Source organism: Heloderma suspectum, chromosome 5, assembly GCF_057233095.1.
Source record: "Heloderma suspectum isolate Gila_16-S chromosome 5, 16-S_ref, whole genome shotgun sequence".
Lineage (NCBI taxonomy): Eukaryota > Metazoa > Chordata > Lepidosauria > Squamata > Helodermatidae > Heloderma > Heloderma suspectum.
The window spans coordinates 24,155,410-24,171,078 of NC_139462.1; the positions used below are offsets into that span (position 1 = coordinate 24,155,410).

Consider the following 15,669-nt stretch of genomic DNA (forward strand, 5'->3'; position numbering starts at 1 on the left):
ACGATGTAAGTGTCATAGAGCCAAGCAGACCCCCCAAATGCTGCTTTCAGAAACAGACCCTACAAGTAAGAGTGGAACCACCACATCACTGCACCCCCGACACCCAAACCACAGAGCTGGTCCAGCAAGATCCCACAGCTGATTGTATCAAAGCTGCTGTGAAGTCAAGGACAATCAGAAGAGTCCCAACTCTCCCATTCGCTCTCCTGTCAGGGGTCATCCATCAGGCCAAGACTGATTTGGTGCCAAACCCAAGTCTGAACCTGGACTGAAATGGATCCAGAAAATTCGCCTTACCCAAAAGTTCCTGGAGCTGAATTGCCATTACCTTCTTAAGTACCTTGCCCAAGACTGGGTGATTGTAACAACTATCTCTCAGGTGCAAAGAGTTTCTAAAGGAATGGTTGCATAACTGCCTCTTTCAAGATGGCCAGTACCATTCCTTCTAATCAAGAGGCATTAATTACCCTTGGACACACCCAGTCAATCCTCTCTGACTAGTAGTTAACAGCCAAGATGGTCAAAGAACACAAGCACTCAGCCAAACCCACCCAAGGACTTTGTCCACATTCTCAGACGACATCATGGGACAATAGCCAATGTCACCCGGGGAGAGGGGGTAAGAATGGTCCACCAGAAGCTTTAACACTGGGTGGGTATAAGTTGGAGAAAAGGAGTGATAAGATTAAAAAATAATAATTCAGAAGTAATTTAGTAAATACAGCTCAATTAAACTATCAGTGAATGCACTTATGGATCAGGTGAGGTAGAAATCCAAAAATACATCCAAAAATGACCATCCCAAACAACTCAAATAAGAGGACTGTTCTCAACAGGGAAATTTTTGCAATGGTTCTATTAACTATTTTTGCACTTGCTTTCCAAAAGCAACTAGAGAAGAGAAGCAAGAATGTGTGCCCCTGCTGCTGTTTGTCAGGGACACCATGAGCACAACTGGAAGGAAAGTACTATATCCAAAACATATCAGTAAGTTTGATTATCTGTAGAACACAATAAAATCCAGTGGGAGATTTTCCTTGTGAGAATGCATACTTTAGAGCTAACACACACTAATAATTATATATAACACACACTAATAATTATATATAACACACACTAATAATTATATATAACACACACTAATAATTATATATTAAAAGGAACTGGGCTTGTCTGTTCATATCACTAGTTGTGCCAGTTTGTAGGAAGATGTTCCACCATGATCCATATGGTATTCAAGCAGACCAAGTTGGCCTTGCTCAAAACTGGCCAGTGGTAGACTCTACTGTTCTTGGAAATACCTACCTGCTCGGTGACTATGTGAGCTGCTTCGGTAGGATCATGACACTGGTTAACAAAGTCACAGATCTCTTGACTGTTAACTATGAAGTTGATGCCATCGGTAGTAAGGACCAAGAAGCTGTCGCTCGCATGGTGCAACTGAAATGACACAAAAAGTATACAAGTCATCCAGATTTATGGTGTTTCAGTAGAAAACTGCCTTATTAGCGATACAGCATAGAGATTTCTCTCTGGACTAATAATAATCATTAGCAAAATGCCTAACAAAATGCCTGTCATTATGATGGGCTTATATTACAGGGAAGCCCTGCAGAGCCCCTCTCAGAAGAGGTCTACACATGCACACATGCACGCACGCACGCGCACACACACATATCCATCCTGTGTTGGGACAGAAATGGGTTTCACCTGATTCGATGTCTCTGCAGCTCACAGAACTTAATGGGAGCCACAGAGAGTACAGCCACTCTTATTGTCATAGTTCCACCTTTGATTCCATTTGCTGGCCATCCTAGAACGTGACAAAGAGTTCAGGAACTGACTCTGAAAAGTATATATTCTACAAGTGGGACTGGCTAAAAAATGTTGCAGAGTGAAGGGCTTCTGTTCAGGGTGACAGCCAAACAACCACGATCTCTTCCAGGATACTCATTCCATTTCCCTCCCCAGTGGATCTTAATTCCCCCCGGAAACATTCAGCATTTCATGGCCTATTATAGGCTGTTTTTTGTAGGGGGGAGTTGCCCCCTTAGGTTTCTTTGTACTTCTGCAAACCTGGGGATCACCTCGCGCGTGCCAACACCTCCCTCTTGTTTCTCAGGGTCCCCGTTTGTTTACGATCCTGTCGACACTCATCAGCTGAGTTCACTAATAGAGTGATAGTGCTTTTAATGCACATAGCATTCTAAGATCTTTTACTTGCTCACTCATAATCCTGTCAAGCAAGTCACTCATAGCTTCAGTTTACAGATAGAGAACAGAGGCCAGCAGTGACTCTCCCACCTACCAACCCACCCCCCTCCCCACACCACTTGGGCAACTTTGGACCTACATATGTTAGTTTACAAATGAGACGGGATCTACTAGTGCTTATTACTTGGCAGACAAAAACATAGGAGGATCAGTACTTGGCAGGGACCGGGGGCGGGGGGGCAGAGGGAAAGAAGGAATATATACATCCTCTTACCTGAACACGTTTAGTCTCTGGTTCTGCTATCACACCATGTGCCTTAAGATCCAGGTCTCCTATGCTACGGGTCATTGCAAGTCTGCCATTCACATGGGGCTGTCCCAAGCTGTTCCAGGCTACAAAACCACCACATTTCCTGATTCTTCACCAAAAAAAAAAAAGGAAAGGAAGTGTGACGTAATTGCTATTGTCATGCACATTACCTTTACGATCAAGTCACATGACCAGTTTATGCAGCTGCTTCTCATCATGACAAATTCCCAGTTAGGACTTTCCTGCCATAGCTTTGTCAACAGCCTCTCAATTTTATCACCGGCTTCCAAAACACGTAGATCCATCAGAAGGGTCGCAGGGATTCTGAACTTCTGCAAACTTTTTTTTTTAAAGAACTCTAGCTCAGATGGAGTAGCTTATCTAGTTTACCCAAGAGGGCTGAATTCCATGTACCCGGGGATATCACATTCCTACCAGAGCCCTCAGATCATCATCACAGGGTCTGCTCGAAGTGCCTTCACATGATGAGGTACAGTGGGTGGCTACTTAGGAGCAGGCCTCTTCAGCAGTAGCCCCCAGTTATGAAATAGCCTCTCCCAGAGAGACTTACTATGTGCCTACTTTAATGTCTTTTTGGTGCCAGGCAAAGACCTTTTTATTTTCCTGGGCCTTTAACTTTAACCTCTGCATTTCACACTGACTTGAGGATGGTGGTTTTAGCTCCCTGAGAATTAATTTGTGATACTATATGCTTATTGCTGATATTGGCCCGGTTTGAACATCATGTCATGGGTTGCCAGGGGCGAGCAGGAGCAGTCGAGCACAGTGCCTCTGGTGCACTCATCACTTCTGCTTTCAATTAACAACCTACGATTACCCTGTTCATGGGTTGTTAGCGTGACATCTGAACCCAGACACTCTAGGTTATTTAGGGGTTAAACAATCCAAAGTTAGCCCATGGTTTGTTGAGCTCGCTCTTGCTAGATTTCAGCAATTCATGGGTTACATATGCCACACAGCAAACAGGTGAGGAGCTGGACAGCAGGGACAAGGAACGGGCAGGAGAAGCTATGGCTGCCTCATCTCATGCTGAGATTAAAATGTATATGACTGTTCTGAGTCTAGCAGCCCTCTCCACAGCTGGAAGGGATTTGAACACTCAACAATTTAGTTGGTTTAATATAGGGATGTGAGAGAAATTTGCAATGGAATCAAATGAGTTTGGGTTTCTATGAATCCGACCAATGGATTCCGCAATGGACTGGCTTTTCCCAAGTCACATGGATTCTGTGAACTTGCAGACCAGTTTTTTTTACTTTCTGGATTTTTATCCAAATTTAGTCATAGAAAAATATGTAAAATAAAAAACCACCAGCTGAAAATGTGCATTTCCCCCATAAGCTAAAGCATGAAAATGCACATGGGGGGAGGGGGGATTTGCACAAATCTGGGAAACTGGAAAAAATCCAGTTCTTTCAATTAGTGGACAACAGAAAGAAAGGCACCTGACAATGTGCGAAACATGGAAGGAACGGATTTTACAAAATCCGTACACCCCTAGCCCAACATGCTGTTTACTACCCCACACTGGCTCTCTGCAAGTTAAAGAAACATGCCTTTTAAAGCAAGGCTAGGCCCAAAGTAGCACATCTGGGTGGCATACCTTTCCTTCTCGTCCTTCCTTTCTGGAGTATGATCAACGGTCAGCTTCATGGCTTTCCCCTTGCGACATACAAGGGCACGGCTATCACCAACGCTGGCCACAACCAACTCGACCCCATCTCGCAGCAGGGCCACAGTTGCCGTGGTCCCGGCGTTCAGCAAGGTGGCTACAAATGTCACGGAGGGAGGAAAAGTCAGACTCTGAACACCAAACACAACCGCTGCTCAGCTTTTCAAGTTTTAAATGGTATCTATTGCATTATCACCGATAAAGAGACACTGCTGCAGAGCTTAAGCTAAAAAGGCAGGAGGCAACAGGCAGACATGCAAACAAGAAGAAGTATGCTTTACAACATTGCTCCATGCAAGGGGCGCAAATGTAATATGTTTATGCTCAGGCAGGCAAAGTCTGTGGCAGATTGTTTTGCTAGTAGAGGAGTTTACAACAATTCCTGCTTCAGAGCAGCTACTGAGACTTAAGCTGTAGGGAACATCGTCTTTACACTACAAATTCACAAAGCAGTTTTGGGAAGTGATTTAACTACCGTAGTATCTCCCTCAAAGGAGCTCTAATTTTGGAGAAGAATAGGAAGATGTCCCCCTTATCTGGGCCTTGCTAATAAAGCTACTTTATGCTTCATGTTCTCTATCGGTGCACAGATGTACAAATTCAGGAGTCAGTTGCAAAGGGTACACGTGTATACCCCAAACATATAAACATAGTTTCTTCCCAGTTACCACTTCAGACTATTTTTTCCCCAAAAAGGACACGCACCCAATGCACAAGTTTTTGTGGGATACAAACTCCCCTTTTCCACACCTACAGAGGGCAAGGCTGCACTACAAACAAGCCAATCTGAAGCAGGTTTGAAATCGGTTTAGCCGATAGAGCAGCCTCCAAAGGATCCTGTGAACAGCTGTTTTGTGAGGGTCTTATGCTATCCTAGCCATAGTTACCCAGAAGTAAGTCCTATTGATTTCAATGGGACTTACTCCCAGGTAAGTGTTATAGCAGCCTTACCCAACGTGGTGCCCTACAGATGTGTTAGACTACAATTCCCATCATCCCCATCCAGCATGTCCATTGGCCATGCTGGATGGTAATGTGAATTGTAGTCCAACACATCCTGTTGGGGAAGGCTGATGTATAAGACTGTAGCCTTACAGTGCAATCCTATGCATGTTTAGACAGGAAAAATCCCTACAGCTCCCAGCATTCACCAGTCAGCATCGCTGGTGAATGCTGGGAATTGTAGGAGTTGTGCTGCCTTCTTCATTGCGTTCGCAGCAGCAGGGCTGACAAGGAAAGGGAAGATTTGGCAGGGCGTTGAGTTGTTCCTTATTTCCCCCCACCCCAGTAGCCAAATAGTCCACACACTCCTTTCCCTGATTATTAATAATGTGGCTACCAAATATTTGGGGGTCAAAAAATGCATCAAGCCTGGTTGTAGAATGAAAACACAATGGACGGAGGAATTGGACAGGAAACAAAAGTACAGCTACAGAAGTGATCTAAACTAGGCAATATTGTCACTATTTAAAACAGGTATTATTTTGCCACAGGGCTCATTAAACGGCTCTTGAACATTGCCCTTTAATTTAATTTAAAGTTTGGTCATCAGTTTCTGTAGAGATGAACTGTTTCTCCCACCCCTTTTGGTTTTTGCATAATTGGAAAATTGTTACAAGACAAATGGCCTCATTTCTTTTTGGGCCTGTGCAACCTAATCCTATTTGTGCTTATTTGGAAGTACAAACTCACTTCCAAGCAAATGTGCATAGGGTTGCTATCCCAATTTAATTCTTATGCAATGCAGAGATTAGTGCACCTTATGCACACTCCACTCAGCGTGCTTAAGTGGAGGGGGTAGGGGAAGAGAAGAGGTAAGCATAAATTTTAAGTAGGCAATTTGAACCTATAGTATTGCCAGTAAAAATACCTGTTTTAACCAGTAAGTGAATAAAACACAAAAAGGTGTAAGAGGCTCAGATAATTTTTGCCTTCTCCCCGCAATCCCTTCCAAAATTTAAAGGCCAGATCTTGAGACCACCACTAGTCCCTCCCTGTTTCATTCCTTGGTTTTGGAACGGCAACACCACTTCTAGAAGAGAGTGCAAAGACATCAGGCACGAGAATGTAAAGTTGCTGGACTTCCTGAATCCACGGGTTCTTTTTCCACTCTTGCCATGCACAAAAACAGGGGTGAGTTCAGACTTCATTTGGAATGGGAATATCCAGGGCTTCTCCAATTAAGAACATTAAAAACAAATAGCAAGTAAACGTACACATCAGTGAATCAGTAGACATGAACCTATCTCTCAGCCTTCACCAACCTTGTGCCCTCCAGATGTGTTGGATTACTGCTCCCATAATCCCCCAGCCAGCAGAGCTGGGGAGGTGTAGTCCTTCGGGAGGGCAACAAGTTGGGGGAGGCTGCTAGAGCAGGTCATGACACCAGGACTATGCCTGGAGGGAAAGCCTTTCCCAGCAGCAGTCTCCCCACACAGAAAAAGTGACACGGCTTCATTCCTGCATTCCAGAAATGAAATGCTGATCTCGCATTACTTTTTTTTTGTTTTGGGACTTACATGGAAAAGCCAACCCAAGGTGATATTTTTGGTGCAATGAGCAGGCATGGGACTCTTCAGCATACATCAAGGCCAACAGCATTTGGGTGAGCTCATAGTGACTGCATAAAAATCCACTGCAAAGGGAGCTCTGTTTCACTGAAGGGACAGTCCCTAGGCCTGGGCTATGCAGCACTAAGAACCGCAAAGACAGTTGTTACTCAAATTAAATTTTCTCCTTTTCCTCCAGGACAGCCAGTACAGCTTTGTGAGAAACTCCATATTCCTTTCCCCTAGCTTTCTCTTTCAGCTCTCCTGACTGCCAGAAGCATTTAGGAACACAGGAAGCTGCCTTGTACAATGTCAGACTATTTGTCCATCTACCAGGTCCTGTTTACTCTGAGTGGCACCCACTTTCCACAGGCTCAGGCTTTTCGATCAGCTTCTGCTTGGATCCTTTTAACAGAAGATGTTAGGGATTGAAGCTGGGACTTGCAAAGCACTGGGCTACATCAGCTCAAATTTAAGGAAAGGAAGGGACAGAGTTGCAATGCTCCCCAGATGTATATATGCCAAAATTTATCAAGGAAATGGACAGATGGACATACACACATGCCAGAAGCTTGTCTGGGATAGTTTAATGTGTGGGAGAAATATCTGTTTTTATCCGATTTTTATCTAAGGCAGAGGTGGGCAGAAGCTAGATCACCCAATGTTTGGGTGTTCAACTCCCAGAAGCCCCTGCAGCATGGCCAATGGTCAGGAGTGCTAGATGTTGAAGTCCAAAACATCCGGAGATCTACTTTCTGCCCACCCCTCTTCTAAGAAACTGAGAGTGGCATACATGGGAGTTATTCCATTTGTAGGGAGCAATGTGACTACCATGTTCATATTTCTTACTCCATCCACCAAAAATACCTGTGCGCGTGTACAATACTTGTGAATACTGTTCACAAAAGCAAGGGCTGATCTTCACCCCTTGGAAAGAGAGATCCAGTTTATGTTCTTGCTGCAAGTGTCTGCTGTGCTCTCACTTGCATGGCACGCTACTCTCCGTCCACGATTCATGGACACCTCCTCCTACAGGAGCCTACCCATGTACGTGGTTCATCTAAGGGTTGATGAACACTGCGCCGTGTTCCCCTGTCATAAGGGATGCAGAAGCTGGTGATGCAGGACAGCAACTTTTCAGTGGCAGCACAGAGCTTGTGAAATTTGCTCCCCAGGGAAGCTCACCTTGCCCCCTTATAAGTGTTTAAGCTTTGGGTGAATACAATTTCATTTCAGAGGCCACTGAAAATCTATTGACTGTTTTTCTGAACAGTCGCTGTAGCTTCTGTCAATTTTTAATGGTTTTGATTCCACCCCCATTGACATATTGTTCTGATCTGCCTTGTAGACTTTTACTGGGTCAAAAAAATGGGGCAGAAATATCCTTCATAATACGTACATAAGTTGCTCTTATGTTCTCACTCCTGGCCACATTAACTGAAGTCAATGCAAACTATTCCATGATGTCGATAATTTACAGTTACAGGGTTAGAAAGAGATCTTCCTCACAGATCCTATACTCATGTCAACTGGGGTTTGTACAGGGGCTGTTTGCAAGCTCTATTGGAATGAAGAGAGGAAATAAAGCAACACAGGTTGGTGGCTTAGATCACTAAGCAGTAGCACAGTTCCAAAATCAAGGAATTACATGTTCATCAAATCACTAGCATGTTATTCCAATTTTTTTAGCAGCATTTTAAAAAAAAGATCAGCTCAGAACACAAGTTGGTATAACATTTTTTTAAAAAAACACACATCAGATTTGTCGTTTCCTAGACAGCATCACTACAGAAATATATCATCTAAAAATCTTTCAATAGGTATCTTAACACTCACTGGACATTTTTTAGAGCATGTCATCTCAACTAATGTGACAAAGAGGATGTGGGAACCTTCCAGTAGTCCAGGCTAGGAACCCGCCAGACTCCTTCACCTGGGACCACATTAAGCAGATCTCTCTCTTTCCACTGAAGCCCAGCAAATAGTGTCCCGGGCCTCCAATTCTAGAGCTGTTGGTCGGGTACAGTGTCTGCCATAAATAACATGTACACAGAGGCAAATAGGAAAAATTCACCCAGGAATTTTGCTCAAAATAAAGAGAAGGAAAACCTGCAACACTTGGGAGGAGGAGAGCTGCCAAAGGGAATAGAGCACTCATTCTGAATTGGAGCGCTCTGCTTAGATTGGTTACAGGGGCTGGGGATAATATTGCGTCCAATTTTATTATGCATCAGTCTCCCTTAGCAACCCCATCAGTCCATCTGCACACCTTCTGGTGAGAGATGATAACGTTAGTTTGGAAATGCAGGGCTCTAAAAAACATTTAAGGGGGCAATTTTATTTTGGCAACATTTTAAAACATCAGAACAAAGAAACAGCCAAATAACTGGTTGTATTGTGTATTTGACCTTTATGTCTTTAGTCACATAGTGACTATGTGACTAAATATAGTCACATAGACAAATTACTGGGTTTTGCGTCTCACAGCTTTTGGCTAAGGGACAGCCACTTGACCATTTGTCTAGCAACACCTGTCAAAAAAAGCCCTGCCGTTTATACGAGACAAGATGGTGACTTTAATGGGCACTGCAGCTACTGTGCTCCAACTGAGTTTACTATTAAAGTACAACCATCTCCAGTGGTCTAATAAGCACAATTCACTGGGAATTTACTCACACAGTCTTGCTAAGGTAAGTGGGACATATGCAAGGCACAATTTCTGTTCACTCCAATAGGGCTTGTGCAGAAAAGCCCACTGGCCCAGAAAAAGATGTAGGAAAGGCATCAAACTTAAGTGGCAGTTAGACAATTTTGTGAAAACATAAAGACACAGATTTCTGCAGCTCTCGCGCTTCTTCAGTGTTGCAGGTTAACATATTAAAGTTTTAAAATCATGGTTTTGACTGGTAACTTCTTCAACTAGGAAACAAAAGTTATTCCATTCCTTATTGTACTATTAACGCTACTTTCACCATTTAAGTCAATGCAATTAACAAGATTCTAGGACTGTGCAATGACACATCTAACTATCAATCTGGTTGTAATAAAGCAGAAATTCTGGGGGGTAGGTAGGTATTGGAGACTGTAAGCTTCTTGAGACAGGGGTCTGTCTTTTGCCTACAATAATGAACAGGGACCGGGTGAACTGATGGCATAGCATAAATGCCTCCAATCCCAATTGCTAGGTGTGCTCATTTAATCAGGAGGCAGAACAGCCACATACTCTTACTTCAAAGAAAGGGTAGATACAGGGTGTCTGTTTGTAGGACTTGTGTTTCCCTGATATTGTTAACACACACAGGTTCTTGCCGTTCTGCATTCTCCCTTTTACCAGGCAATTTAAGAGCCTGGAACAACACTGAACACTGACAACTCACGTAACCAAGACTCACTTAATAGCACACTTGGAATCAACTGGCTAATAGCCAATTTAGTGAGGGAAGTGTTCATCGTGTATCTCTGGGCCATTTTCTGGAAGAACTAAATAATAATTGGAGTTTTTCTAACGAAGTCCAGTGGAAACATAGGATTCAGATGACCACATCTGCCATGAGGTTCAATTTGATCTTCCCCACCCCAGCCAACAAATCACCTGTTCAATGGGGTCACTATACAGCCCAATCCGAAGCATGTTTACTCATAAATAAGTCCCATTGGGTTTAATGGTGTTTAATCTTTAAGTAAATGTGTGCAGGATTGCCAGCTAGGTCTAGATGAATGCAGTTACTCTCTTGGTTCATGGATCACTGCCTTGTTGTGGCGAAGGGGCTTGCGTAATTCAGTGAAGCCATAAGCTATGCCGTGCAGGGCCACCCAAGACGGACAGGTCATGGCAGAGAGTTCTGACAAAATGTGGTCCACTGGAGAAGGAAATGGCAACCCACTCCAGTATTCTTGCCAAGAAAACCCCATGGAACGTATCACAAGGCTAAAAGAGATGACGCCGGAAGATGAGCCCCTCAGGTCGGAAGGTGTCCAATATGCTACTGGGGAAGAGCAGAGGGTATTTCCAAGTAGCGCCAGAAAGAGTGAAGCGGCTGGGCCAAACCCGAAAGGACACTCAGCTGTGGATGTGTCTGGCGGTGAAAAGAAAATCCGATGCTGTAAAGAACAATATTGTTTAGGAACCTGGAATGTCAGATCAATGAATCAAGGTAAGCTGGAGGTGGTCAAACATGAGATGGCAAGATTGAACATCGACATCTTGGGAATCAGCGAACTAAAATGGACAGGCATGGGTGAATTTAATTCAGGTGACCATCATATCTACTATTGTGGGCAAGAATCCCTTAGAAGAAATGGAGTAGCACTCATAGTCAACAAAAGGGTGGGAAAAGCAGTACTGGGGTACAATCTTAAAAATGATAGAATGATCTCAGTACGAATCCAAGGCAAACCATTCAACATCACAGTAATTCAAGTCTATGCCCCAACCACTGAGGCCGAAGAAGCTGAGGTTGATGGGTTCTATGAAGACCTACAACACCTTCTAGAACTAACACCAAAAAAAGATGTCCTCTTCATCATAGGGGATTGGAATGCTAAAGTAGGAAGTCAAGAAATCACCGGGATAACAGGCAGGCATGGCCTTGGTGTACAAAATGAAGCAGGACAAAAGCTAATAGAGTTTTGCCAAGAGAACATGCTGATCATAGCAAACACTCTTTTCCAACAGCACAAGAGGCGACTCTACACATGGACGTCACCAGATGGTCAATATCGAAATCAGATTGATTATGTCCTTTGCAGCCAAAGATGGAGAAGCTCCATACAGTCAGTAAAAACAAGACCTGGAGCTGACTGTGGCTCAGATCATGAGCTGCTTCTTGCAAAATTTCGGCTTAAATTGAAGAACGTCGGGAAAACCACTAAACCTTTCAGGTATGATCTAAATCATATCCCTGATGAATATACAGTGGAGGTGAGGAATAGATTTCAGGGATTAGACCTGATAGACAGAGTGCCTGAGGAACTATGGACGGAGGTCCGTAACATTGTTCAGGAGGCAGCAACGAAATCCATCCCAAAGAAAAAGAAATGCAAGAAAGCAAAGTGGCTGTCTGATGAGGCTTTACAAGTAGCTGAGGAAAGAAGGGAAGCGAAAAGCAAGGGAGAAAGGGGAAGATATACCCAACTGAATGCAGAGTTCCAGAGAATAGCAAGGAGAGACAAGAAGGCCTTCTTAAATGAACAATGCAAAGAAATCGAGGAAAACAACAGAATGGGAAAGACTAGAGATCTCTTCAAGAAAATTGGAGATCTCAAGGGAACGTTTTGTGCAAAGACGGGCATGATCAAGGACAAAGAAGGCAGGGACCTAACAGAAGCAGATGAGATTAAGAAGAGGTGGCAAGAATACACAGAAGAACTATACAGGAAAGATCTGAATGTCCCTGATAGCCATGATAGTGCGGTCACTGAACTTGAGCCGGACATCCTCGAGAGTGAAGTCAAGTGGGCCTTAGGAAGCATTACTAACAACAAAGCTAGCGGAGATGACAGTATTCCAGCCGAGCTATTTAAAATCCTAAAAGATGATGCTGTTAAAGTGCTGCATTCAATATGCCAACAAATCTGGAACACTCAACAATGGCCACAAGACTGGAAAAGGTCAGTTTACATTCCAATTCCAAAGAAGGGCAACGCCAAAGAGTGTTCAAACTACCGCACCATTGCGCTCATTTCACATGCCAGCAAGGTGATGCTCAAAATCCTACAAGCTAGGCTTCATCAGTATGCGAACCGAGAACTGCCGGAAGTACAAGCTGGGTTTCGAAGAGGCAGAGGAACTAGAGATCAAATCGCCAACATTCGCTGCATCATGGAGAAAGCAAGAGAATTCCAGAAAAACGTCTATTTCTGCTTCATTGACTACGCTAAAGCCTTTGATTGTGTGGATCACAACAAACTATGGCAAATTCTTAAAGTGATGGGAGTACCAGACCACCTTACCTGTCTCCTGAGAAACCTGTACGAGGGTCAAGAAGCAACAGTAAGAACCAGACATGGAACAACCGATTGGTTCAAAATTGGGAAAGGAGTACGACAAGGCTGCATATTGTCACCCTGCTTATTTAACTTATATGCAGAGTACATCATGAGAAATGCTGGGTTGGATGAATCAGAGGTCGGAATTAAGATTGCCGGGAGAATTATCAACAACCTCCGATATGCAGACGATACCACCCTAATGGCAGAAAGTGAAGAGGATCTCAAGAGCCTCTTGTTGAGGGTGAAAGAGGAGAGTGCAAAAGCTGGTTTGAAACTCAACATTAAAAAAACTAAGATCATGGCATCTGGCCCCATCACTTCCTGGCATATAGAAGGGGAAGAAATGGAAGCAGTGACAGATTTTACTTTCTTGGGCTCCAAGATCACCGCAGACGGTGACTGTAGCCATGAAATTAAAAGACGCTTGCTCCTTGGGAGGAAAGCTATGGCCAACCTAGACAGCATAGTAAGAAGCAGAGACATCACCTTGCCGACAAAGGTCCGTCTAATCAAAGCTATGGTTTTCCCAGTAGTAATGTATGGCTGTGAGAGCTGGACTATAAGGAAGGCTGAGCGCCGAAGAATTGATGCTTTCGAACTGTGGTGCTGGAGAAGACTCTTACGAGTCCCCTGGACTGCAAGGAGGTCAAATCAGTCCATCCTAAAGGAAATCAACCCTGAGTGCTCATTGGAAGGACAGATAATGAAGCTGAAGCTCCAATATTTTGGCCACCTAATGCGAAGAGAAAACTCCCTGGAAAAGACCCTGATGCTGGGAAAGACTGAAGGCAAAAGGAGAAGGGGACGGCAGAGGATGAGATGGCTAGATAGCATCACGGATGCAATGAATATGAACTTGAGCACGCTCCGGGAGAGAGCGCAGGACAGGAAGGCCTGGCGTGCTATGGTCCATGGGGTCACGAAGAGTCGGACACGACTGAACGACTGAACAACAACAACAACAACTCTCTTGGTATCAGGCCCTCCGTCTATGACAAGTACAGCTAAAAATGGGACAAGCGCCAAATGTCAGACAGGATAATAAGCTACATTTATTCTTTGATTATATACTTGATTTACTCTTGATTATATTCTTTTAGGTTCTTGAACACATATACAGTTCAAAATGGAAGTTATGTGCAGTCAGATCTTCACAAAACAAGAATGGTCTGCACCTATTATATAAATTTTACATCAAGCTCACCCAATGAAATAGATACAAAAATAATTAATCCATCTAAAAGCTAATTGCATACTCAGAGCCAAGATTAGGCATTGAGCTTGCATGCATGTTATATTTTATGAGAAAGCAGGATGCAAAGGGTCAGAAGGATGAAATATGAAGCTGTTGTACATCATTACACCAGTGTGTGTGTGTGTGTGTGTGTGTGTTTTAAAGCTGTTATATGCCAATGAGCTTTTATATATGTGCTTCCATTCAGACTGTGGCCAAGGCACTTAAGGGGTAAGCACAGAGCAAGTTATCCACAACCTGAACATAAGAAAAGAGCACCTTCCACAACACTGCAGGCTATGAACTTCACCTGTCTCCAGTTGTTTCCAGTGGCTGTCACAGAATGTAAAAACCAAAAAAAGCCTGATACCACTTTTAATACAGAATAGCCAGCCCAGATATACTGCAGTCCAACCACTTCTACCTGAAATGTCTCCCTGAAAACCAACGATGCTTACTTCCAAATAAATGTTCCTATGACCATAGCCTAGTCTTTACATGTTTAGAACTGAAAGTATTGTGGTTTTAATTGTGGTTAAATATATTGTGGTTTTAAGCTTTCATATTTTATATTGTTTTATGCTGCACTTCATGGTTTTAATTTTTATGTACCACCCAGAGAGCTCCAGCTATTGGGCAGTACAGAAATGAAATAAATAAATAAAAGTACATTCCACTAAAGTCAGCAAGCATTACCTCCACATTGTGTGTAGGTTGATGCTTTACTGTACATATTAGCCAACTGTTTTAAAGATCCATGAGGGAACAGATAGATTACTTTGTTGTTACTTACAGAGTGGCAATTTATAAACTTCGAAAAACATTTTTTAACTTTCAGATTTCAGCCATTTTAGCTTAAATTAGATGTGAACAGATCTATTTGGTTTTAACTTGAGTAAACGTTCTCAAATCAATGTTTTCTGGAGAATGTTGTCCTAGGCCATTGCACCACTTCATTTGACATTTCAAATTATTTCTTTTAATATTATTTTCAGCAGCACTGGACCAAGGTACTGCTGATTTTTATAAAACAGGTTTTTAGCAACCCCATGTGTATTAGATTCCTGTTTCCTACCTACAACAGCTAGCCTTAACCTTCAATGGAAAACCACTGGCTGCCACATGAAGAGTAAATTCCCACCTCCTCCCATTGCTGAAAAGAAACACACTTTGTACTTACCATCAGCAGACAAATGAGCATGTCTCATATATGCTTTGTCTATTTCTAAAAAAGCTTTGATCAATACTATTTCCATGTTCAGTTCCTCAGTGAGAAATTCTCTGGAAAGAAAAAATTTAAAAAGGAAGCGATCGTATTAAAATGATCACAAGGAAAGCACAACCACTCTGATCTAAAGACCCCTATACATCCAAGAGATGGCTAGTGCAGCATCACGATCTTGCTGACCCCCTCAGCAGGTAACTGATGGGATCAAGCTGACCATTCCAATCACTGACCAATGACTGACCAAGGGTCCATCTAGTCCAGCATTCTGTTCATACAGCGGCCAACCAGCTGTCGATGGGACACTCACAAGCAGGACATGAGTACAACAGCACCCTCCTGCCCATATTCCCCAGCAACTGGTGTACAAGGCACACTGCCTCTGATACTGAAGGTAGCATATAGCCATCAGGACTAGTAGCCATTGATAGCCTTCTGCTCCAGGAATTTGTC

At 43.3% G+C, this 15,669-nt stretch overlaps 1 protein-coding gene across 4 annotated transcripts in view; it reads right to left on the reverse strand.

The window, feature by feature from the left end:
- PPM1K (protein phosphatase, Mg2+/Mn2+ dependent 1K) overlaps positions 1-15,669 on the reverse strand; it is a 40,457-nt gene that overhangs the window by 6,105 nt on the left and 18,683 nt on the right. For all 4 annotated transcript variants that reach the window (XM_084855611.1, XM_084855612.1, XM_084855613.1 and 1 more), the window contains exons 3-6: positions 15,172-15,272; positions 4,149-4,314; positions 2,489-2,633; positions 1,306-1,440 (exon numbers count right to left, since the gene is read on the reverse strand). In XM_084855611.1, the coding sequence (XP_084711737.1) occupies positions 1,306-1,440; positions 2,489-2,633; positions 4,149-4,314; positions 15,172-15,272 (547 nt within the window). The remainder of the gene's footprint in view (positions 1-1,305; positions 1,441-2,488; positions 2,634-4,148; positions 4,315-15,171; positions 15,273-15,669) is intronic.